The sequence below is a fragment of the Anabrus simplex genome, chromosome 2 (assembly GCF_040414725.1).
Source record: "Anabrus simplex isolate iqAnaSimp1 chromosome 2, ASM4041472v1, whole genome shotgun sequence".
Lineage (NCBI taxonomy): Eukaryota > Metazoa > Arthropoda > Insecta > Orthoptera > Tettigoniidae > Anabrus > Anabrus simplex.
This window is the reverse complement of record NC_090266.1, coordinates 249,931,803-249,959,280: the sequence shown is the minus strand read 5'-3', so window position 1 is coordinate 249,959,280 and position 27,478 is coordinate 249,931,803. Positions and strand designations below refer to the sequence as shown.

The window sequence follows — 27,478 nt, the reverse complement described above, 5'->3', positions numbered from 1 at the left end:
AAGGGACGGAATATATTATAATATAATAAAATATGTGTGCCTGTTAGGTCATCAGCCCAGAGGCTGGTTGGATCCTCAAATAGCACCACCAATAGTTATGCAGTTATTAGGAAACCGCAAAAACCAATGGGAGCACCAACAAGAGGCGTACTAGGCAAGATGAGGAGTGAGGTAGTTTGCCATTGCTTTCCCCACTGGGCCAGAAAGTGCTACTGCAGCACGACTGACCCTATGAGCAACACCTTTCATAACACTCAAACACACTAATCGTGCTCTGAAAGTCATTACCCAGCACCACCCATACCACAGGAGCTTTCATATAGTCACAGCCATGGATGAGACTGGGACCTCGGTGGAAGCTACACTTTACTCTGGCCTGTGCCAAATGATGGATGAAAAAGTACTGCATCCATCAAGAAATGACAGCAGGCAATAATATAATATAATATAATATAATATAATATAATATAATATAATATAATATAATATAATCTATCTATATATATAAAATAACTTGTCCTGACTGACTGACTGACTGACTGACTGATTCATCATCGCAGAGCCAAAACTACTGGACGTAAAGAAATAAAATTTTGGGGATATATTCATATTAAGATGTAGGTGCTCGCTAAGAGAGGATTTTTGGATATACCTTCGCTAAGGGGGTGAAAAGAGGGGTGAAATTTTAAAATGAGTGTGTCTATATCTCGAAAGTTTAAAAGTTTACAGATGTAAAAATTGGTATTTAGAATCTTCTTTAAAAATAAGGAAACACGTATTTTTTTGTTTTCAGAAAATCCCAATAGGAGGGGTGAAAAGGGGTGAAAATGAGGATAATTGGTTGAATGCCCTTAATCAGGATACCAGTACTTATATCTCAGAAACTGAAGATATTACAGACCTGAAAATTGGTAATTTTGATCTCTTTTAAAAATAAAGAAACACGCATTTTTTTGTTTTTGGAAAATCCAATTAATGGGAGGGTGAAAATGGGGTGAATTTTTAAAATGAGTGAATCTAAATCTCCAAACTTTTAAAGTTTGCAGATGTAAAAATTGGTATTTAGAATCTTCATTAAACATAAAGAAACAAGTATTTTTTTGTTTCCGGAAAATCGCAATAGGAGGGGTGAAAAGGGGTGAAAAAAGGGTTGTATGCCTTTGATGAGGCTACTTATATTTCAGAAATTGAGGATATTACAGACCTGAAAATTGGTGTTTGGGATCTACTTTAAATATAAAGAAACACGTATTTTTTCGTTTTTGGAATATCCAAATATTGAGGGGTGAAAAGGGGGGTGAATTTTTTAAAATGAATGTGTCCACATGTTAAAACTTTAAAATTTACATATGTAAAAAATGGTAGTTAGAATCTCCTCTAAAAATAAAAGAACACGTATTGTTTTTGTTTCCTGTAAATCCCAATAGGGGGGGTGTAAAAGGGTGAAAAATGGGTTGCATGCCTTTAATGAGGATACATATATCTCAGAAACGGAAGATATTACAGAACTGAAAATTTGTATATGGGATCTCTTTTAAAAATAAAGAAACACGTATTTTTTTTAGTTTTTGGAAAATCCTATTAATGGCGGTTAAACAGAAGTGACAAATTGGGGTGAATTTTTCAAATATTATCTTGGAAACGTAAAATGTTACAGACGTAAAAAGTGGGTGTTTGGAATCTCCTGTAAATGTAAAGAAACATAGGTGATTTGTTTTTGGAAACTCCATTTAAGGGGAACCCAAAAAGGGTGAAATTTTAAAATGAGAATTTTTACAGTATATCTAAAAAAACTTAACGTTACAGAAGTGAAAAATGGTATTTTTATCTCTATTAAACCTAAAGAAACGTGTATTTTTAATTTTCGGAAATACCACTTGGGTGGAGGGGGGGGGGGTGGAAGTGACTGAACATGGTGTTGAATTCTTTTAATTAGGCTACTGATATCTTAAAAAATGAAGATGTTACAGACGTGAAATTTGATATTTGCAATCTGCTTTAAAAGTAAAGAAACACGTATTCTCGGAAAATCCAATGAAGCGGGGGGGGGGGAAGAATTGAAACATTAGTTGACTTAATTGTATGAGAATACATACATCTAATACTAAAGTTGTTACAGACGTGAAAATTCGTATTTGGTTCTCTTTTAAAAACAAAGAAAAAGGCGTTTTGGTGGGGAAACCATCTTGGGGGGCGGGAGTGTAAAGGAGTTGAATTCCTTTCATGAGGACACATAAATCAAAAAGTGAAGAAGTTAGAGTCGTGATAATTGGTATTTAGAAGATCCTTCACTATTAATGAAACAAGTATTTTTGGCGGGAATATTCACTTAGGGGGGGGGGGGAATAGTCTGAAATGAAGTGACAAAAGTAAATTATATTTATGGGGATACTTATATCTCAAAACTGAAGGTAATAGACGTGAACATTGGTGTTTGGAATCACCCTTAAACATAAAGAAACACGCGTTCTTTTAATTTGGGGGGGGGGGGGTTGGCAGTAAAAACTAACGGCGGTGGGGTGTAAAAGGAGGTGAGACCAATTGATTTTACTGTTCTCAATGTATTTATAAGGATCCTCCGTTGCTCAGGTGGCAGCGCGCCGGCCTCTCAGAGCTGGGTTCCGTGGTTCAAATCCCGGTCACTCCATGTGGCATTCGTGCTGGACAAAACGGAGGCGGGACAGGTTTTTCTCCGGATACTCCGGTTTTCCCTGTCATCAGCCATTCCAGCAACACATAATAGTAATAATAATAATAATAATAATAATAATAATAATAATAATAATATTCCGGACCGTCGTCAAATTGCGGACCGCGATGGAAACGGCTCCTGGACGCGTAATGACTAAGAATGCAGTCCGGCCGCGGGTTCAGTGCCGCCAAGGCACCCAATATGACACCACGCCGGATCTCCTGAAGGATTTTATCCAGATTAAAAATGATTATAGGAAAATACGGTCTGGCAAAGATTTACGGACCCAACTGACCGGGAAGAATACCTGAGCCTAGCCCGGGAAGTACGAAATCGATTGCTGGAAAGGAAGATTGAAAAATGGGAGGAAACGTGGCGTAATCTAATAGAAAACGAGTCAGATCGGGAATATTGGTGGATTCTCGCTGAAAACGTATCAGATCGCGAATTTCGGCGGATTATATATCTAAAACAATAAGCATTCAATTACAAATTTCAGTATAATACCGTAGCGAAGCACGGGTACCTTGCTAGTGTATTTATAAAGAGCCTCCGTTGCTCAGGCGGCAGCGCGCCGGCCTCTCACAGCTGGGTTCCATGTTTCAAATCCCGGTCACTCCATGTGACATTCGTGCTGGAAAAAATGGAGGAGGGACAGGTTTTTCTCCGGATACTCCTGCTTTCCCTGTCATCATTCATTCCAGCAACACTGTCCAATATTTCCATTTGTCACTCATCGATCATTGCCCCAGTGGGGAGCTTCGGCAGCCGGCACAATTCCTATTGTCGCCGCTAGATGGGGCTTTATTCATTCCATCCCTGATCCAGTCGAATGATAGGAAACAAGCTGTAGACTTTCAGTGTACTTATTCTGATCATAAACCGATCATTTTTAATCTTTCCTGGGTTCTTTTTCAACAGCCATCTTTTCCTTCGGAGAACGTTCTTAGATTACAGTAGATACTCCTGGCATATAAATAAAAATTTAAACACATTTGAAATAAACGATAGGAATGAGATTGGCCGTCAAATTTTTCACCTCAATAATAAGGTCAATAATACACGGAGGTATGTCATTCGTATCGCCAGAAATCCCGCACACTTGCCTACGCGCGACAATTGTGCTGGTCACATTGTCAACAATGACAATGGCAGCAGATGTAGTTTACCGCCAAGTAGCGGTCTTGCATATTGCTATGGGGTCCAGAACATCAATAATAATAATAATAATAATAATAATAATAATAATAATAATAATAATAATGTTCTGGACCGTCGTCAAATTGTGCGGACCGCGCTGGAAACGGGTCCTGGCCTGGTAATGACTACGAATACAGTCCAGCCGCGGGTTCATTACCGCCAAGGCACCCAAGACGACACCACGCCGGATCTCCTTCAGGATTTGATCCATACTAAAAAAGCTTATAGGAAAAGATGGCAAGGATTTAGGGACCCAACTGACCGCCTGTAATACCTAGACCTACCCCGGGAAGTACGAAATCGATTGCTGCAAAGAAAGATTGAAAAATGTGAGGAACTTTGCCGTAATCTCTCAGAAAACGAGTCAGATCTCGAATTTTGACGGATTATATATACATTGATATCCATTCAATTATAAATTTCAGTATAACACCGTAGCGAAGCACGGGTATCTTGCTAGTATATATATAAAATAGCTTGTCCTGACTGACTGACTGATTCATCATCGCCGAGCCAAAACTACTAGACATAATGAAATGAAATTTTGGGAATACATTCATATTAAGATGTAGGTGCTCGCTAATAGAGGATTTTTGGATATTCCGTTGCTAAGGGGGTGAAAAGGGGGGGTGAAGTTTTAAAATGAGTGCACCTATATCTCAAAACTTTAAAAGTTTACATATGTAAAAATTGGTATTTAGAATCTTCTTTGAAAATAAGGAAACACGTATTTTTTTGTTTTCAGAAAATCCCAATAGGAGGGGTGAAAAAGGGTGAAAATGGGGGAAAATGTGTTCAATGCCTTTAATCAGGATACCGGTAGTTATATCTCAGAAACTGAAGATATTACAGACCTGAAAATTGGTACTTTTGATCTCTTTTAAAAATAAAGAAACACGTATTTTTTGTTTTTGGAAAATCTAATTAATGGGAGGGTGAAAAGGGGGTGAATTTTTAAAATTAGTGAATCTATATCTCCAAACTTTTAAAGTTTGCAGATGTAAAAATTGGTATTTAGAATCTTCATTAAAAATAAAGAAACACGTATTTTTATGTTTTCGGAAAATCGCAATAGGAGGGGTGAAAACGGCGAAAAAAGGGTTGAATGCCTTTAATCAGGATACCGGTAGTTATATCTCAGAAACTGAAGATATTACAGACCTGAAAATTGGTACTTTTGATCTCTTTTAAAAATAAAGAAACACGTATTTTTTTGTTTTTGGAAAATCTAATTAATGGGAGGGTGAAAAGGGGGTGAATTTTTAAAATTAGTGAATCTATATCTCCAAACTTTTAAAGTTTGCAGATGTAAAAATTGGTATTTAGAATCTTCATTAAAAATAAAGAAACACGTATTTTTATGTTTTCGGAAAATCGCAATAGGAGGTGTGAAAAGGGGTGAAAAAGGGGTTGAATGCCTTTAATGAGGCTACTTATATCTCAGAAACTGAAGATATTATAGACCTGAAAATTAGTGTTTGGGATCTCCTTTAAAAATAAAGAAACACGTATTTTTTTGTTTCTGCAAAACCCAATTAAGGGGGGTAAAAAAGGGGTAATATTTTAAAATGAGTGTATCTATATCTCAAAACTTTTAAAGGTTATAGGTGTAAAAATAGGTATTTAGAATCTCCATTAAAGATAAAGAAACATGTATATTTTGTTTTCGGAAAATCCTAATAGGAAGGGTGGGAAAGGTTGAAAAAGGGGTCGAATGCATTTCATAAGTCTACTTATATTTTAGAACCTGAAGATATTACAGACCTGAAAATTGGTGTTTGGGATCTCCTTTAAAAATAAATAAACACGTATTTTTTGTTTGTGGAAAATACAATTAATGGGGGGGTGAAAAGGGGGTGATTTTTTAAAATGAGTGTATCTATATCTCAAAACTTTTTAAGTTTATAGATGTAAAAATTGGTATTTAGAATCTCCTTTAAAAATAAAGAAACACGTATTCTTTTGTTTTCGGAAAATCCCAATAGGAAGGGTGTAAAAGGGTGAATAATGGGTTGAATGCCTTTCATGAGGATACTTATATTTCAGAACCTGAAGATATTACAGACCTGAAAATTGGTATTTTGGATCTACTTTAAAAGTAAAGAAACAGGTATTTTTTCGTTTTTGGAAAATCCAAATATTGGGGGGTGAAAACGGGGGTGAATTTTTTAAAATGAGTGTGTCTACATCTTAAAACTTTAAAATTTACAGATGTAACACTTGGTGGTTAGAATCTCCTCTAAAAATAAAGGAACACGTATTTTTTGTTTCCAGTAAGTCCTAATAGGAGGGGTGTAAAAGGGTGAAAAATGGGTTGAATGCCTTTAATGAGGATACACATATCTCAGAAACGAAAGATATTACAGAACTGATAATTCGCATATGGGATTTCCTTTAAAAATAAAGAAACACGTATTTTTTAGTTTTTGGAAAAGCCAATTAATGGCGGTTAAACAGGAGTGACAAATTGGGGTGAATTTTTTGAAAGACTATATCTACAGAATATCTTGGAATCGTAAAATGTTACAGACGTAAAAAGTGGGTGTAAATCTCCTGTAAATGTAAAGAAATGTAGGTTTTTTTTTTGGAAACTCTACATAAGGGGAACCCAAAAGGGGTGAAATTTTAAAATGAGAATTTTTACGGATATCTAAAAAACTTAACATGTTACAGAAGTGAAAAATGGTATTTTTTTATCTCTATTAAACATAAAGAAAATTGTATTTTTAGTTTTCTGAAATACCACTTGGGTGGAGGGCGGTGGGGGGGGGGGGGTAAAAGTGACTGAAAATGGTGATGAATTCTTTTAATTAGGCTACTGATATCTCAAAAATGAAGATGTTACAGACGTGAAATTTGATTTTCAATCTGCTTTAAAAGTAAAGAAACACGTATTCTCGGAAAATCCAATGAAGGGGGGGGGGGGAAGAATTGAAACATTAGTTGACTTAATTGTATGAGAATACATACATCTAATACTAAAGTTGTTACAGACGTGAAAATTCGTATTTGGTTCTCTTTTAAAAACAAAGAAAAAGGCGTTTTGGTGGGGAAACCATCTTGGAGGGCGGGAGTGTAAAGGAGTTGAATTCCTTTCATGAGGACAAATAAATCAAAAACTGAAGAAGTTAGAGTCGTGATAATTTGTATTTAGAAGATCCTTTGCTATTAAAGAAACAAGTATTTTTTTTGCGGGAAAATTCATTTAGGGGGAGGAGAGATTATTGTGAAATGAAGTGAAAGAAAGTAAATTATTTTTATGTGGATACTTATATCTCAAAACTGAAGGTAATAGACGTGAACATTGGTGTTTGGAATCTCCCTTAAACATAAAGAAACAAGCATCCTTTTAATTCTTTTTCAGGGGGGGGGGGTGGCTGTAAATAAACTTAACGGCGGTGGGGTGTAGAAGGAGGTGAGACCAATTGATTTTACTGTTATTAATGTACTTATAAGGATCCTCCGTTGCTCAGGCGGCAGCGCGCCGGCCTCTCACAGCTGGGTTCCGTGGTTCATATCCCGGTCACTCCATGTGGCATTCGTGCTGGACAAAACGGAGGCGGGACAGGTTTTTCTCCGGATACTCCGGTTTTCCCTGTCATCAGCCATTCCAGCAACACATAATAGTAATAATAATAATAATAATAATAATAATAATAATATTCCGGACCGTCGTCAAATTGCGGACCGCGATGGAAACGGCTCCTGGACGGGTAATGACTAAGAATGCAGTCCGGTCGCGGGTTCAGTGCCGCCAAGGCACCCAGTATGACAGCACGCCGGATCTCCTGAAGGATTATATCCGTATTAAAAATATTATAGGAAAAGATGGCAAAGATTTACGGACCCAACTGACATGGAGGAATACCTGAGCCTAACCCGGGAAGTACGAAATCGATTGCTGGAAAGAAAGATTTAAAAATGGGAGGAAACTTGCCGTAAAATAATAGATCGGGAATTTTGGTGGATTCTCGCAGAGAACGAGTCAGATCGCGAATTTCGGCGGATTATATATCTAAATAAGTATTCAATTATAAATTTCAGTATAATACCGTAGCGAAGCACGGGTATCTTGCTAGTATCTATATATATAAAGTAACTTGTCCTGACTGACTGACTGACTGACTGACTGATTCATCATCGCCGAGCCAAAACTACTGGACATAAAGAAATGAAATTTTGAGGATACATTCATAATAAGATGTAGGTGCTCGCTAAGAGAGGATTTTTTGATATTCCGTCTCTAAGGGGGTGAAAAGGGGGGTGAAAGTTTAAAATGAGTGTATCTATATCTCAAAACGTTAAAGGTTTACAGATATAAAAATTGGTATTTAGAATCTTCCTTAAAAATAAGGAAACACGTATTTTTTTGTTTTCGGAAAATCCCAATGGGAGGGGTGAAAAAGGGTGAAATAGTGGTTGAATGCCTTTAATGAGGATACCGGTACTTATATCTCAGAAACTGAACATATTACAGACCTGAAAATTGGTAATTTAGATCTCTTTTAAAAATAAAGAAACACGTACTTTTATGTTTTTGGAAACTCCAATTAATGGGAGGGTGAAAACGGGGGTTAATTTTTAAAATCAGTGTATCTATATCTCAAAACTTGGAAAGTTTACAGATGTAAAAATTGGTATTTACATTCTTCTTTAAAAATAAAGAAACACGTATTTTTTTGTTTTCGGAAAATCCCAATAGGAAGGGTGAAAAGGGGTGCAAAATTGTTCGAATGAGTTTAATGAGGATATTTATATCTCAGAAGCTGAAGATATTACAGACCTAAAAATTGGTGTTTGGGAGCTCCTTTAAAAATAAAGAAACACGTATCTTTTTGTTTCCGGAAAATCCAATTATTGGGGGGTGAAAAGGGGGTGAATTTTTAAAATGAGTGTATCTATATCTCAAAACTTTTAAAGTTTATAGATGTAAAAATTAGTATTTAGAATCTCCTTTAAAAGTAAAGAAACATGTATTATTTTGTTTTCGGAAAATCCTAATAGGAAGGGTGGAAAAGGGTGAAAAAGGGGTTGAATGCTTTAAATGAGGCTACTTATATTTCAGAACATGAGGATATTACAGACCTGAAAATTGGTGTTTGAGATCTCTTTTAAAAATAAAGAAACACGTATTTTTTGTGTTTGGAAAATCCAAATAATGGGGGGTGAAAAGGGGGGTGAATTTTTAAAATGAGTGTGTCTACATCTTAAAACTTTATAAATGTTTTTAAAGATGTAAAAATTGGTATTTAGAATCTCCTTTAAAAATAAAGGAACACGTATTTTTTGTTTTCTGTAAATCCCAATAGGAGGGGTTAAAAGGGTGAACAGTAGGTTGAATGCCTTTAATGAGGATACATATATCTCAGAAACTGAAGATATTACAGAACTCAAAATTTTTATATGGAATCTCCTTTAAAAATAAAGGAACACGTATTTTTTGTTTTTGGGAAATCCAATTAATGGCGGTTAAACAGGAGTGACAAATAGGGGTGAATTTTTTGAAAGACTATATCTACAGAATATCTGAGAAACGTAAAATGTTACAGACGTAAAAAGTAGGTATTTGGAATCTCCTGTAAATGTAAAGAAACATAGGTGATTTGTTTTTGGAAACTCCACTTAAGGGAACTAAAAAGGGGTGAAATTTTAAAATGAGAATTTCTACAGTATATCTAAAAAAACTTAACATGTTACAGAAGTGAAAAATGGTATTTTTATCTCTATTAAAAATAAAGAAACGTGTACTTTTAGTTTTCGGAAATACCACTTGGGTGGAGGGAGTAGTTAATAATGACTGAAAATGGTGTTGAATTCTTTTAATTAGGCTACTGATATCTCAAAAATGAAGATGTTACAGACGTGAAATTTGATATTTGGAATCTGCTCTAAAAGTAAAGAAACACGTATTCTCGGAAAATCCAATGAAGGGGGGGTTAAAGAATTGAAAATTTAATTGACTTATTTGTATGAGAATACATAAGCTAATAAAAACTAAAGTTGTTACAGAAGTGAAAATTAGTATTTGGATCTCCTTTAAAAACAAAGAAAAACGCGTTTTGGGGGAAACCATCTTGGGGTGGGGGGGGGGGGGCTGGAGTGAAGAGGAGTTGAATTCCTTTCGTGAGGATGAACTGAAAAAGTTAGAGTCGTGATATTTGGTATTTAGAAGATCCTTTACTATTAAAGAAACAAGTATTTTTTGCTGGAAAATTCACATGGTTGGGTGGGGAGGGGGAGGACTGTGAAAGGAAGTGAAAAAAGTGAATTATTTTTATGGGTATACTTATATCTCAAAACTGAAGGTAATAGACGTGACCACATTGGTGTTTGGAATCTCCTTTAAACATAAAGAAGCACGCCATCTTTTCATTCCTTTTTGGGGGGTAAATAGACTTAACGGCGGTGGGGTGTCGAGGAGGGGAGACCAATTTATTTTACTGTTCGCAATGTACTTACAAGGAGCCTCCGTTGCTCAGGCGGCCTCTCACAGCTGGGTTGCGTGGTTCAAATCCAGGTCATTCCATGTGACATTCGTGCTGGACAAAACGGAGGCGGGACAGGTTTATTTCCGGATACTCCGGTTTTCCCTGTCATCATTCATTCCAGCAACACTGTCCAGTATCAATTCATTTCATTTGTCATTTAATAATCATTGCCCCAGAGAAGTGCGACAGGCTTCGGCAGCCGGAACAATTCCTATTTTCGCCGCTAGACGGGGGCTTTATTCATTCCATTCCTGACCCTGTCGAATGACTGGAAACAGGCTGTAGATTTTCGATGTACTTATTCTAATCATAAACCGATCATTTCTAATCTTTACTGGGTTCGTTTTCAAGAACCATCTTTTCCTTCGGAGAACGTTCTTAGATTACAGTAGATTCTCCTGGCATATAAATAAAAATTTAAACACATTTGAAATAAACGATAGGAAAGAGATTGACCGTCCAATTGTTCACCTCTATAATAAGGTCAATAATGCACGGGAGTATGTGATTCGTATCGCCAGAAATCCCGCACACTTGCCTTGGATCGTCGTCAAATGTGCGGATCCCGCTGGAAACGGGTCCTGGACGGGTAATGACTAAGAATGCAGTCCGGCCGCGGGTTCAGTACCGCCAAGGCACCCAAGAAGACACCACGCCGGATCTCCTGAAGGATTTGATCCATATTAAAAATGCTTATAGGAAAAGATGGCAAAGATTTAGGGACGCAACTGACCGGGTGGAATACTTGGATCTAGCCGGGAAGTACGAAATCGATTGCTGGAAAGAAAGATTGAAAAATGGGAGGAAACTTGCCGTAATCCATTAGAAAACGAGTCAGATCGCGAATTCTGGCGGATTCTCGCAGTAAACGAGTCAGATCGCGAATTTCGGCGGATTATATATCTACAACAATAAGCATTCAATTATAAATTTCAGTATAATACCGTAGCGAAGCACGGGTATCTTGCTAGTAATATAATATAATGTAAGGAGCCTCCGTGGCTCAGGCGGCAGCGCGCCGGCCTCTCACCACTGGCTTCCGCGGTTCAAATCCCGGTCACTTCATGTGAGATTTATGCTGGACAAAGCGGGGCGGACAGGTTTTTCTCCGGGTACTCCGGTTTTCCCTGTCATCTTTCATTCCAGCAACACTCTCCAATATCATTTCATTTCATTAATCATTCATTAATCATTGTCCCAGAGGAGTGCGACAGGCTTCGGCAGCTGGCACAATTCCCATCCTCGCCGCTAGAAGGGGTCTTCATTAATTCCATTCCTGACCCGGTCAAATGACTGGAAGCAGGCTGTGGATTTTTATGTCATAATATAATATAATATAATATAATATATAATATAATATAATATAATATAATATAATATAATATAATATAAATTAGTAGAGTGAACAGTTATGGAAGCATGAATAAATCTAGTGCATATTTACGAATAAATAAAAACTTTCTCAGTCCGCAACAAACATACGATGACAGCAAATAAGTTCATCGATGAAAGGTATTCAGGGGGTTAACGTATCGCAGGTTGGCACGCATGTACGTTCTTTTTTTTTTACAATTTGCTTTACGTCGCAACTACGCGGATAAGTCTTATGGCGACGATGGGACAGGAAAGGGCTGGGAGTGGGAAGGAAGCAACCGTGACCTTATTTGCCTGGTATGTAAATGGGAAACCACGGAGAAATATCTTCATGGCAGCCGACAGTGCGGCTCGAACCTATTACCTCCCAAATGCAAGCTCACAGCTGTGCGACCCTAACCGCACGGCCAACTCGCTCGGTCTTACGTTCTGTGATGGCGCAGCTTATACATGTCGTCGGGAACAACGTGAACGGCCATACGACTACTAGAGGGTTGGTCATACCGATAAATAATTTGGAAAAAAACCACCGAAATCTCATGCCGTTTTCATTTATCAGCTGCTGAAGTTAGCCTATCACATCGCTTCGCGAGCTAAATGAAATGGGCTTTGCGAGACCGCGAGCACCAATCGAAGAATAGAAGTTCGCAAGGGGAGGGTTTTTTAAACTACTACTCCTAGCTGAATGGATCGCTCCATAGGAAGCGCTACGGCCACACCGGCTGAAACCCGCGGTTTGATGCTGATATCTCGGCATGGCTCTCTTAAGCTCCGAGTAGATTTAGCAACACCGCCTCGCAAAGCCCATTTGAGTTCGCCCGCGAACGGATCTGATTGGCTAACTACAGCAGCTAATAAAATGACAACGGGAAGAGGCCTCCCTACCTGCACAGTCAAGACACTTCCACTCTCGTCCGCTTACTACTGGACTTACTTTTCCCCCACGTCCCACCCCTGGTAACCGCCATGCCAAGCAGACAGCTCATCATTCAGTAACCACCATCCAAGTTATCAACTCCGCCAAGAAATCCCGCCTTGATACATCGCCTCGCCAAATCTTTCCACCTCCCTTCTTCTTCTGAAAGCTACACAGCTCCAAATCTCCACCGCTAGTTAAGCAACATTGGTCGGGGTCACCAACTGTATGGGTGACCAACTTCTTCGCTTCCACCATATAAGCCGTGTGCGGTCATGAATAATTCAAACCCACCCCCAACATTGGGCAATCATGATCCTCTTGGGCTCTACCACCTGAGAACCAAGGCCACTCTTCCCACCCCTCGGGGTGCAGGTCACATCCTGACCGATTCGAGTTTTTTACAAGGTACCAACAAAGCACCACCACCCCCCACAACTATTCTGTCCAAACCCAATCAGTCGAAAGCAGCACTCAAGGCCGAAAGGTCGTAGGGCTAAAATTTCTCAAAGGATCTGGGCTCCGCCCACATATCCGTTGAGACGCGTGGTCTGTCTTCGAATTATTATTTTCAAATTATTATTTTCAAATTAGATATCAGTTTGGCCAACTGTCCAGGGTTCATATAGCCCACCGGTTCACGTTGTTTCCGACCACCCTGTATATGAGTCCTCAGAATGTGAAGCGATATGCATGCTGCTTGCTAGGCGTGATGTTTGAGTGGCAGGCATGCCTCGAAGACACTCGAGACGTCACTACGAGCAACTGACCTAAGATTAGAGAAACCGTATAGTCGGATTGCAAGATAGAGGGTGAACGGGGCGCAGAAAATCCATTCATTTGGGCTGTTCGGACTTTACAGTAAGATCAGGTTAGGAGCAATGGGTGTGGTGCATCTATTCCGTACGATCCTGACTGACCACTAGGACGTAAGACCATCTAATTTCCAGACTGGTAAGAACGGATCCAATGGATTCCTTGCCACCATCCAGAGATATGCGACAGATTTAATAGGGGCCCTTAAGTCTGCTGGAACCATTAATGTACGCCTACCCTAGTCAAATCTGCGCTTTCAAAGATCTTTATGTTTTCTGCCATTAGTACCACAACGTCGCATATCGTCGTCTCCGGTTGTTGTGGAGTAGGAGAGCCACATGAAGTACTACTACCTGGCAGTGAATTGTCTTTGATATCGAATCACAATTTTTGGGAGCAGATAACCACCATGTCACACTTTAAAGTGGCAAGTGTTCCCTGTACTAGCATTAGAGGTCTGAGGAGTCATTGTAAATGTTGGTCGTTCGATGTTGGTAGTGTTTCGAGGGACACCGATCTCACAGTGGTTTGTTGAAGAAAGCATGTGGCCCATGTGCTACTTCACCTGTTCTTGCCCAAATTCCGCAAATAATAATACCAATATATATTGTATAGTCACACATGTTAGACTCAAAGAGTTCCTCTCACAAAATTCTCGAGTCTGTTGATATTATCAAGCCCTAAAATAAAGCAACAATAGTATTACTCTAAGTTCGATGTTGGTAGTGTTTCGAGGGACACCGATCTCACAGCCGATCTCACCGATGTGTGAGACGTATGATATCAACTGTGTTATTGTGATGACTTTAGCATTTATAAAGTGGTAAATGAAATGATATGGCGTATGGCTTTTAGTGCCGGGAGTGTCCGAGGAAGAGTTCGGCTCGCCAGATGCAGATCTTTTGATTTGCCTCCCGTAGGCGACCTGCGCGTCGTGATGAGGATGAAATGCTGATGAAGACGACCCATGCACCCAGCCCCAGAGAATATTTGTATCACAACAACAGTCTTGAGTACTGCACAATTGATAGCAAACAAACCTGTGGTACATACGGCCTATTGAGTGTCCCGAGGTGCTAATTTTGGAATGTCAGTGGTTAGCCGTATTGCTTGGCTTTCACAAGTGGGTCTCATAGCATATAGCTCCTCAGTTGGTCTCACAAGGTAGAGTAAGAATTGTCGCGTGATGCATTTCTAACCACCGGAGTGAATAATTCATATTTTCATTTACCGAGCATGTGGCTGCACGGTGTGCTTCACGTAGGTATGAGCTTGCATTCAGGAGAGTGGATTCGAACCCCACTGACGGCAGCCCCGAAGATAGTCTTCCATGGGTTCCCATTTTCATACCACTCCAAAAGATGGGGCTACACCTTAATTTACCGGGCGAGATGGCCGTGCGGTTAGGGGCGCGCGGCTGTGAGCTTGCATCCGGGAGATAGTGGAGTCGAATCCCACTGTCGGCAGCCCTGAAGATGGTTTTCCTTGGTTTCGCATTTTCACACCAGGCAAATGCTGGGGCTGCACCTTAATTGAGGCCACGGCCGCTTCCTTCCATCTCTTAGGCCTTTCCTATCCCATCGTCGCCATAAGACCTATTTGTGTCGGTGCGACGTAAAGCCACTAGCAAAAAAGCACACCTTAATTTAGGCCACGGTCGCTTCCTTCCCACTCCTAGCCCTTTTCTATCCCATCGTCGGAGCGACGTAAAACAAAAAATATTATTTGATTGCTTACTTCCTCGTTCCTTCAGTTTTTTTTTTTTTTTTGCTACTTGATTTACGTCGCACCGACACAGATATGTCTTATGGCGACGATGGGATAGGGGAGGCCTAGGAAGTGGAAGGAAGCGGCCGTGGCCTTAATTAAGGTAGGGCCCCGGCATTTGCCTGGTGTGAAAATGGGAAACCACGGAAAACCATCTTCAGGGCTGCCGACAGTGGGGTTCGAACCCACAATCTCTCGATTACTGGATACTGGCCGCACTTAAGCGACTGCAGCTATCGTGCTCGGTGCTTTCAGTTTAAACACACACAAAATGCATTTTTACGGATTCGGAAACGTAACCCTTTCACAGGTTGTGGCGTCACTATTGAACCTGTCGGTTGCGTAGTAGAGTTATGAAGACACTGTTCTCCTTTGCTTAAAATTGTGGAATCGAATTCCAGCACGGTCAGAAGGCATTTAAACGTGGTTGAGGGGAGAGTCTCGTGTCAGTAGAATTGTTGGCACACTGAAGAAACCCTTTATAGGGCAGAATTCTTCCTCTCTGATGCCGCTTGAAACCTAGACTAGTTTAAGGAACGTTGAACACATATTATTATTATTATTATTATTATTATTATTATTATTATTATTATTATTATTATTATTATTATTATTATTACCGAACCAAAGAAACTTCTCATTGTGTAGTTTTTCCTTTTATCAAACGTTAACTCTGTAACTACATGGACCTGTGCCGCCACCTTGGAGTGAGAAGCTACAAGGTCGAGTACAATACGCCCTTATTGCGATCAGATTACGTGCGTGGCTAGACATTGTCCATTGTTTCCTTCACCTACATACCCGTATGGCGACACACGTGCTCTTTCCATCAGCTTTATTTTACCCCTCGTTCTATTAGAAATATTAGACAATTTTAACTAGTACTTTCTTCTCTGTATTGGTTGAATTAAAATATTTACCAGAGCAAGTGGCTCTAACTGCGCTATATGTGTTAGTCACTGTACTGCCGAGGGCAGCGGATAATAATAATAATAATAATAATAATAATAATAATAATAATAATAATAATAATAATAATAATAATAATAATAAAATGCTTTTTGATTTACACTTCCCCAAATACTTTTGCTGTTTTACAAATACCGAAGTGCCGGAATTTTGTCCTGCAGATATTCTTTTATGTGATGGTAAATCTACTAACACTAGGCTGCCGTATTAGAGCACCTTAAAAGAGCATCTGACTGAGCCGGCATCGAACCCGTCAACTTAGAGCCTAGAAAGCCAGCACTCTACCGTCTGAACCACTCAGCTCGCTAAACAATACTACCTCGACATTAGTTACCACCTGGGATTTTGGCCTACAGGCAAAAAGGTATCTTCTATGAGTCAGAACTGGGCATCGTGAATTTTACGTACATGGCGGATTCTGCTATCGTTAGTATCAGTTTCACGGGATTGTTGGATGAGATTGTCCCTCAATTGTCCTCTCAAGGTTCTAACAAATTCATCCCAGACTATCGAAACAGTTGTATGTTACTGAGAGCACCGGCTTCAAATCTACAGCCCATCGAAGAGTAACTTCCTATATTGATTTATACAATACGGCAGTGATCTCATACAATGCATGAAATAAACAAACTCTTAGAAGATACAATCCATTAAGAGCCTTAGCCTGCCAAGACGGACTGCTGCACAGTCAGATTGCCTGCACGTACTGGAAAGCACCTGGGTAGCGTAACGACATACTCAGTCGTATTGCTCGACTTTCGTGCCACTCATGTGATTAAAAATTGTGGGTCTGAAGTCCTTGATGTTTGGCTCCTTGTAACAGCGATCGCAATCATCACCACCATCATCATAATGACTGACTTGGAACCACGCAATTTCGTTATTACATTTCTAGTCTGGTTTGAAAATAATTTACCACGGAACATTCGCTCTCGTGTGAATTAATAACTATGAAGCCAAATTGAAAGTTCAGATAACTGAACTCCCTGAAAGATATCTACAGATAATTTAATATTTCTTTTGTTTGGGACTGCACAGTCGTGGTGATAAGACGTATCTTGTTCTCGTGGAAATACATCGGTTTGATTCTTCCTCAGGAAGTTAAAAAATATTATAACTTCCATTTATGGATACCAACGTTGCCCTGGGATTCACTCAACCATCACTAGAAAGAATACCAGGTTATTCCCTGAGGGCAAATGCTACCAGGTTATCCTGAATAATGACGAGTCTGTTGATTGATTTGTAGTATTTTATTGTTTTTAAAATCATACTAAAACGTTCATTGTAGGTGTTCAAGGTACTGGAATTGTGCCCTGAAAAGAGGTTCTTTTACATTGCATCACTATCCTCGCTTTCACCTTACCTATCTGTCCTCCTTTGGTGAACTCTTGTTCTCTTCCAACTCTGACGGTATTACGTTTGTGAGGCTAGGCAGACTTTCATTTCCCCACATTTAATGGTCATTCCATTTTTTCAAACCAATATTTGCACTCTGCGAAGCGTCCGACATCATCTTCTTATCCCACCTTGGTATGTTCAGCCCTGGCTCAGTCTCACGGTATTTGAAGGTGCTCAAATACGTTAGCCTTGTGTCGGTAGATTTACTGGCACGTAAAACAACTCCTGCGTGACTAAATTCCGGCAGCTCGGCGTCTCCGAAATCCGTGAAAGTAGATAGTGGGACGTAAAGCCAATAGCATTATAATTATCTTCTTTTTAAACTTATGATTCGAGTTAAGAGGGGGATGATTTTCTTGTCATATTTCCCACTTGAGTCTCCGTGGCTCAGACGGCAGCGCGTCGGCCTCTCATCGCTGGATACCGTGGTTCAAATCCCGGTCACTCCATGTGAGATTTGTGCTGGACAAAGCGGAGGCGGGACAGGTTTTTCTCCGGGTACTCCGGTTTTCCCTGTCATCTTTCATTCCAGCAACACTCTCCATTCTCATTTCATAGCATCTATCACTCATGAATGTAAATCACTTTAGGAGTGGCGATCCCATCGTAATAACAGCCTATATCTGATTCATTCATTACATCCCTGACCTGGTCAAAGACTGGAAAGCAGGTTGTAGGTTTTCATTTTCATTTCCCACTTATAATCATCACCTCCATAACACTTTAAAACGTGTGATTTATGCGATGTGGAAACTCACGTGGTCATGTAGGAAAATATATTTGTAATGCTGCGTTGTAACACGAAATTAATCCAGTCGAGCTTATACAAAATAATGACATTTCCTCTTTTGTGTTTGCGTCTAACGGCTTATGGTCTGTTTTTCAGGTGGTGATCTGCGGAGCGGTGCCATCCATGGTGCGGTCCGTGCGACTCTACAACGACTGCAGCCTAAGTTACATGGGGATCGACATGAAAGGCCGGGTGCTGGCTGTCGAGAGGGAAGACGACTCTTTGAACAGGTTTCGTAAGTATACATTTATCAGTTGTACAGTTGGCCCTCGTTAAAAATATTCCACCGATATTGATACTGGTGGCATTCATCTTTGAAAGGTTCTCCGTTGATGTATACATCACAAGTTATATAAGACATTTCAGTAACCGGCGAGGACAATGTCGCTGAAGCCCTTTTATTTTATTTTCAATTTGCTTTACGTCGCACCGACACACATAGCGTAGGTCTTATGGCGACTATGTGATAGGAAAAGGGTAGGAGTAGGAAGGAAGTGACCGTAACCTTGATTAAAGCACAGCCCCAGCATTTGCATGGTATGAAAATGGTGAAACTAGGGAAAACCATCTTCAGGGCTGCCGACAGTGAAGGTCCAACCCACCATCTCCCGAATGCAAGCTGACAGCTCCGTGACCCAAAACGCACAGCCGGTGTTGAAGTCCTGAATAGTTACGCGGATCGTACTCTCTGCCATTTTACTGACCTTAGTAACTCACATTCTCAAATTTTTTTTTTTTTTTTTTTTTTTTTTGCTAGGGGCTTTACGTCGCACCGACACAGATAGGTCTTATGGCGACGATGGGATAGGACAGGCCTAGGAGTTGGAAGGAAGCGGCCGTGGCCTTAATTAAGGTACAGCCCCAGCATTTGCCTGGTGTGAAAATGGGAAACCACGGAAAACCATTTTCAGGGCTGCCGATAGTGGGATTCGAACCTACTATCTCCCGGATGCAAGCTCACAGCCGCGCGCCTCTACGCGCACGGCCCATTCTCAAATTCTCAAATTAAGCCCGGCTCCATTGCTAAATGGTTAGCGTGCTGGCCTTTGGCCACCGGGGTTCCGGGTTCGATTCCCTGCAGGGTCGAGAATTTTAACTGTAATTGGTTAATTTCGCTGGGACGGGGGCTGGGTGTATGTGTCGTCGTCTTCATCATCATTTGATCCTCATCACGACGCGCAGGTCGCCTACGGGAGTCAAATCAAAAGACCTGCGTCTGGCGAGCCGAACTTGTCCTCGGACACTCCCGGCACTAAAAGCCATATGCCATTTCATTTCATTTTTTCTCAAATTAAGAAGAGGATAGCAAATGCACTGTATTTCCATATCCGTACTCTACATGTTTGCAATCTTGATTCGATACCCGAGTAGCAAAAGAACATCACAAACAGAGGGTGAAACAAAGGAAAAACAGTAGGCCTATAAGGTATAGGCTCCGAATGTCGTCTTGGCCCACGTTGAAACATTGTATTTACGTTGTACAGATAATCTCATGACGCACAAGTTAACATACATGGTGATAGAGGTCAGGTGATCCCCCTCAAGCCACTATTATGACGAAGCGATGGAATCTAAACATCTGTCATTCTACGCTTGATGTTTGTATATATGTATCTGATGCACTGCCTTACTCTGTGCTGTCTCCTCGATTCAGTAGCAGGCTACTCACGGGACCATTGACCTTGCACCTTCCCAACTCTCTTTCATGTGGTCATGATCTCGCTACACATACTGTAGCTGTTCAGTACTTTGACTACCCTTATGACCAGTTTTAAACAATTAAATGAAAAGTTTTATGTGACTGTCACGTCGTAATCATAGCCACGGGCTCTCTAGATTTACGTAGAAATTCACCCACAGGGACGTGACTTTTCATTTCAAACAGGGCCTATGACTTAGATGTTAGGCACCTTTAAACAACAACAACAACAACAACAATCATCATCATCATCATCATCATCATCATCATCATTTCAAAAATTCGTTTTAAAAATGTCAACATGCCATAAATGTAAACTTTAATTAGCTGTGATGTACGTAAATTATACAGTTTTGATTCGAATGTTTAACTGTTCTCGATTATTTTCAGCCGTGCTGATGTACAGTAGTTGTATTGACATTTTATACCAAACTTCATTTAGTTATTTAATCTCTGGGTGCAATTGTAATTTATTTGACCCCTAACGCGAGCATATCTCGGCTCACATTTTCTTAGATATCGGCACTGCTACATTGCATTTAATACAGTAGAACCGATGGCCCAGGTACTGTACCCCTTTGAGTACGACAGCAAAATACCATGACTCGATGAACAGGCAAAAATGTTACGTTAATATACCACCAATGACAACCTAACTATACACACTGCATATTCCCATATTCCCTATAGGAATAATTTCCTTATTCGCGAAATTAATGCAATATTATGAGTTCTCGGCGATAACCGGAAATTAATGACTTGTTTTTGTTCCTTTTCCTTCATGTGTAGTTCTGCAGTGTTCTCCGAGACCTACTAATGATTGGAATACACGATCTGCGGCATCTAAGACTATTTCTCATGACGAGATAACGAGTTCATCAATCATAGAGGTTGAGGGGACCTTTTCAAGATGTGCCGAAGACTACTACACACGGCAAAGTGACATGATCAAGATGTTACACGCTGATAGCTAAGTGAAACCACCTATTGTCTCCGTAACTATTGATATGTCAATAAAGTGAACTTGATTGGATCTATTTGCCACATGCTACCGCGACGGCAGTTTATCATCTTGCGATTTTTGAAGAATTTAATCGTTATAAGTTATAACCATTTACTTAGCCTCAGTGGCTCAGGCGGCAGCGCGTCGGCCTCTCACCGCTGGGTGCCGGGGTTCTAATCCCGGTCACTCCATTTGTGCTGGACAAAGCGGAGGCGGGAGAGGTTTCTCTCCGGGTACTCCAGTTTTCCCTGTCATCTTTCATTCCAGCAACACTCTCTACTATCATTTCATTTCATCTGTCAGTCATTAATCATTGCCCCAGACGAGTGCGACAGGCTTCGGCAGCCGGCACAATTCCCATCCTCGCCGCTAGATGGGGCTTCTTCATTCCATACCTGACCCGGTCACTGACTGGAAAACAGGTTGTAGGTTTTCATTTTCAACCATTTACTTGGTGGCAGCAATCTGTCTTTGCTAACTGTACGCGTGCATAGATGTGAATGGTAAGCTTTTCTACACTCATTCTCGAGAAATACAAGGATTTTAAGTTTAGATATGTCAATCTTAATCTCCGGTCCGTATGATTACAGTTATGTACTCCACCTAATTTCCTACGATATTATACGTTACCAGAAAATCACCAGAAATTCTGAAATTCTCTAACGTACCGAAAGCACGACAGGGGGTTTTCCAATTTAAACAGCATAAAATTTGCTCGGCCAGTCCGCTTCCATAGTGTAATGGTTATGCACTATTAGTTACCGTCCTCGGTGACTGGGTTCGATTCCAAATACTACCAGAGATTTAAGAATGGCGCGAGGGCTGGTATGTGGTTAAAATGGTACCGGTACATGCAGCTCACCTCCCTTGGGGGTCTGCCTGAAAAAAAAAAAAAAAAAAAATTGCACCACCTCGCGCCGAGGAAACGAGTTCACTTAACTTTTATTTCGACCTGAGCCGAGACCGAATTCGTTATTTTGAGAGCAGGAAGCTAACGACTAAGCGACTGACCCAATTAGATGACTGGACTTGTGAGCAAAGAAATATGAAGTCCTTGGCAATATATACCGGTACAGCAACATCAAACGCTGCTACAGACGTGTTAACAATTTTTTAATAATAAAAATAAAAATTATAATAAAAAACAAACTAACCCGTGGCGCAACAGTTCTTCGGGCCTTGGCCTGCCAAGACGACTTATTCCGGGCCGTACAGCCTGCAGGTAATGGAGTGTCACTTGGTCAGCTTGATGGTATCCTCAGCAGTATTACTTTACTTCCTTGACCGGGTCCATTGCTTCTCGAATCAACAGATCCTTATTTGCTTTCACGTAGCTGAGTGAACCCCGTTGAAATCCCTGGACTGGCCAGGAATCGTACTCTAGGCCTCCGGGTAAGAGACGAGCACTCTACCCCTACACAATCCGTTGTTTCTAGCGTCGCTGGAGCTACCCTGCCTCATTTTGGGTTTTGGCTTGGCTTTAAGAACAAATGCTGTTCGTAACGGAAATTTCAACCTGGAATCGACAGAGATTCGAATCCAGGACATCCGTGAGGTAAACCAACAGCTAAACCACTTCACTAATCGCGTTCCTAATAATAATAATAATAATAATAATAATAATAATAATAATAATAATAATAATAATAATAATACCAAGCGAGTTAGCGATGTGGTACAGCTCGTGTAGCTTTGAGCTTGCATTTGAGAAATGGTGGTTTTGAATCCCGAAGATGGTTTTGCGTGTTTTCCCATTTTCACGCCAGTAAAATGCTGAGCAGTACCTCGATTACGGTCATGGTTGTTATTTTCATAATCTTAACTTGATCCTATTCCAGCGCCACCGAAGACCTACATGTGTTAATGCGGCGTTAAACCATAATAATAATAATAATAATAATAATAATAATAATAATAATAATAATAATAATGGTCAGGAATGGAATGAATGAAGCGGCGAGGATAGGAATTATGCCGGCTGCCGAAGCCTGTCGCAATCCTCCGGGGCAATGATTAATGAATGACAGATGAAATGAAATGATATTGGAGTGTGTTGCTGGAATGAAATATGACGGGGAAAACCGGAGTACCCGAAGAAAAACCTGTCCCGCCTCCGTTTTGTCCGGCACAAATCTGACATGCAGTGGCCGGGATTTGAACCACGGAACCCAGCGGTGAGAGGCCACGGAGGCTCTAACAATAATAATAATAATAATAATAATAATAATAATAATAATAAATAAACGTGGCCTCTGGAGAGGCCTGGTTCAGGTCTTTCGAGTTGACGCCGTGTAGGCGACCTGCACGTCTATGAGGTTGGGGCCCTACGTTTGATGAATTCTCACACACACCACTATCCTCCACTGCTAAAACACGCAGTTCCAATACACGGCAGATGCCGCCCATTCTCGTTGGAGCGTCTGCCTTACAAGGGTTGCACCAGGGTAGGAATAGCCGCACGAAAGTACAGTATGTATTATGTTATTGCATTATGGTTATTTTGACTAGTTATGCAACAGTGCAACAATAGTGAATGTGATTAAATAATTTGTGGGCGTCAATTTGTTGCAGTGAGCCTGCGAATTTTCAGAGTAATGATTATTGAGATAGTACAATTAATGGAGAGAATTGTCAGTACACTAACTTTTTCTCGAAAATGGAGTCGTGTCTGCAAGAAGCAGGAACCTCTGCTCTAAACTTATTAGATAATGCTTTTCGGAAGGGTCTATGCCCTAGAGGTTAGGCCCTTCTAAATAAAATGCAACAAACATGCTTTTTTTGTAAAACGTTTTTATTCTATCATTTCATGAACAGGAACGTCCGTTCCTTGGCGGAATGATAAGCGTTTTGGCCCTGGGTTTCGATTTCATGCTTAACTGCTTTTGGTTAATTTCTCTGTGTCGGGAACCGGCTGTTTGTATTTGGCTTAATACACATCTCTCCATGTACACACAACTTAATACACTACCAACCACCCCAGAAATAGTGAATACATCCCTTCACATAGTTGTGGGCGTCGGGAAGGGCACCCGGCAATAAAACAGGACATAATTCACACTGACTGTGTACCCTAAAAGTTGGGAAAGGTCACGAAGAAGATGTTTTATAAACAAGAGCAAAGTATACAGTTGTGTTGGAAATCATAAGAGAAATGCGGAACTGTCATGTTAAACAAGACAGGTTACTCAGCAAATGTACAAGATTGGTGGAGACCAAGAAAAGAACATAATTTTGTGTAGTTCCTTCGCAAATGTTTTATTGCTTGCGCAGAGAGAAAATGGCAACAGATGTACGGTAAACTGTTCATATGAACACGTTCAGGGATAGTACACGTGTGTTCTTCCGAGGCCCGCTCACTCACTACCTGTCTGACTTGTACTGGGTTCTGATTGATAAAATATTGATTTATTGAATGACGGTATAATTTTATGCTCGGTTGCCACGTTGACACGACAGGATGTCACTGGTATGATACTTCAACGATTGTGTCCCTATATTCTTACTCGAGTGGAGATTGTTACGTTTCAAAGAATCGTACACAATATTCCGAAGCCATTAAATATCAGATTCTGTTACTTAGTTGCTAGAAAGTTACAGACGATGATAATGATAAACTCTTCGAGAACAAATGAAGCCATGCGTTAGAGTTGACGTATCAGGTCAGGTGAAAGCGTGCACTAGAATAGAAGACGGTAGTTTGTGTAGCTGTTATTGGTCTTCCACGTACTCATTTATTCTGTAAAAGAGGAAAACAACATATTCCTAAATCAACAGAATTCACTCCAGTGTCGTATTTTAGAGTGGTGGAGAGGTAGCGAGCCTGCTTCTGGACCGATTCCTGGCTAGTTCAAGGGTTTTAGTTCTATACTGGTGGCTGGAACGGGTTTCACTCAGTCTGATGAATTCAAATGAGCAGTGGTCTGATATGAATGGCAGCAGACCTGGCCAAGAAAATCAGCCAGTACGGTTAACAGGTTTGCCACGTTGACCATGTAACACTCTCATGTCTGCAGGTCATCTTGCTGAGCAACAGTCTTCTTGACTTCATGAACTGCATGTGCAACAGCGTTCGGTTTGATTTCGTTAGAGGCAGCTCCTTTACCTTTTGCTTGAAAACATCGAAATGAAATCATGGCTCATCTGAGAGTTGATTATAATGCAATAAAATGCAAGAGACGAGGAAAAACTCCATCACTATAAAAAACAAGTTTCGCAATAAACGATGTTTGTAGGTTTTGCCTTCTGTTGACTCATAATTCTTGCTTGTTTATTCAGACATTTACTTTGATTGACTTGAAATACATTCTAATTTTCATTTTATGAAGAATCTACACTGTATGTGTATCTAGTGGGTGCAGCACCATGTTGCAGATATTCACCAAACTACGCCGACTTAAGTACAATAATTACTCAGCAGCTCATTTTTGTCACTCCGACTCCTTGGCTGAATAGTCGGCGATGCAGCCTTCGGTTCAGAGAGTCCCTCGTTCGATTTCCTAACGGGCAGGGATTTTATCCGAATCTGGTTAATTCCTCTGGCCCGTGTTAGTATTAATTCACACCTCCTCGTACACACAACACCAACTGCTACTTAAACACGCTTTAGGATTGCCGTCAGAAAAGGCATCTGACTGTAAAAATGGGCTTAATTCATACATAGGGCGATCCCAAGTAACTAGGATAAGGTTAGGAGGAAGAATTCTACACTCGCTTAATGTACTTTTCCAAAATTATGTTTTGTCATAGGTTTTGCTGCTCCTTTTTTTAGATATGTGAAACTAAAGTAGCTGACACTCTATTGGCATCTATAACCTCACACACAGTATTGATAGAGTACTGATACACTTTTTCTTCTCATTCTTCTTCAAATAATTCATTATCTTCTTTTTACTCTTTCCTTACACTAATTATCGTAACCAACCACCATATTGAAATGAAAGGAATATACCGCAGAACTAAGTTAGGAAAATTAGCCGATCTCAGCACTGCTGGTTAGGTCAGTGTAGTTACCAACAGCGAGCCATTCTTATACATCTCATCTCATTGGCTACTGATAACAGTCTTTGTAGCCTTTGAAGTTTGTAGAATGAATTCAAGAAAAAGAAGTTTGTAACATCGAGAAATACATTCTATTTTATCAGTTTTCAAATTTGAAGAATCCTGAGAAGAAAGAAGGGTGTTTAGGAGTTCTGTGTCATATTGTCTAATGAAAAGTGGGTGGACTACTTCAATGCTAATGAAACGTGACTTTGTTCTGAATTTCTGAATTTATGCGAGTTTTATGGCATACCTACTCACAGCACCAATGTCGGAAGAATGTTTGGTTTAATGAAAGCACACCGAACCCAACTGCCGGCTGGCCTGAAGATGGTTTTCTGTGGTTTCCCATTTCACACCACGCAAATACTGTGGCTTTCTTAATTAAGGCCACGGCCGCTTCCTTCCCACTCCTGGACCTTTCCTATCCTGTCGTCGCCATATGACCTATCTGTGTCGGTGCGATGTAAAGCAAATTGTAAAAAGAAAATGCAATTTTTTTTGCTGGTTGCTTTACGTCGCACCGACACAGATATCTCTTATGGCGACGATGGGACAAGGAAGGGCTAGGAATGGGAAGGAAGCGGCCGTGGCCTTAATTAAGGTACAACCCCAGCATTTGCCTGGTGTGAAAATGGGAAACCATAGAAAACCATTTTCAGGGCTGCCGACATTGGGGTTCGAACCTACTATCACCCGGATACTGGATACTGGCCGCACTTAAGCGACTGCAGCTATCGAGCTCGGTAAATAAGAATGAAAGCACAATGAGCACCATAAAGAAATATGTGATCGGTGGATTCAGTGAAGAACTTATTGTTGACTCTGTTCAATTTTCAAAAACCTGAATTTTCTCCAGTTTTATGAACGTTGCTTGAGGGGCAATCAACTAATTCATAACATTAAACGTTCTTCAAAATACAATTATTGTAAAGGTAAAATTCTTTCTTTCCTTCTTTCTTAATCTGTTTACCCTCCAGGGTTGGTTTTTCCCACGGACGCTGCGAGGGATCCCACCTTTACCGCTTCAAGGGCAGTGTCCTGGAGCTTCAGACTCTGGATCGGGGGATACCACTGGGGAGGATGACCAGAACCTCGCCCAGGCGGCCTCACCCGCTATGCTAAACAGGGGCCTTGGTGGGGGATGGGAAGATTGGAAAGGATAGACAAGGAAGAGGGAAGGAAGCGGCCGTGGCCTTAAGTTAGGTACCATCCTGGCATTTGCCTGGAGGAGAAGTGGGAAACCATATAAAACCACTTCCTGGATGGCTGAGGTGGGAATCGAACCCACCTCTAATCAGTTGACCTCCCGAGGCTGAGTGGACC

At 40.5% G+C, this 27,478-nt stretch overlaps 1 protein-coding gene across 1 annotated transcript in view; it reads left to right on the top strand.

The window, feature by feature from the left end:
* The window catches only part of ths (thisbe), a 485,206-nt gene that overhangs the window by 378,554 nt on the left and 79,174 nt on the right, over positions 1 to 27,478 (top strand). Inside the window, exon 3 of the mRNA XM_067139002.2 lies at positions 18,510 to 18,648. Coding sequence (XP_066995103.1) covers positions 18,510 to 18,648 — 139 coding nt within the window. The remainder of the gene's footprint in view (positions 1 to 18,509; positions 18,649 to 27,478) is intronic.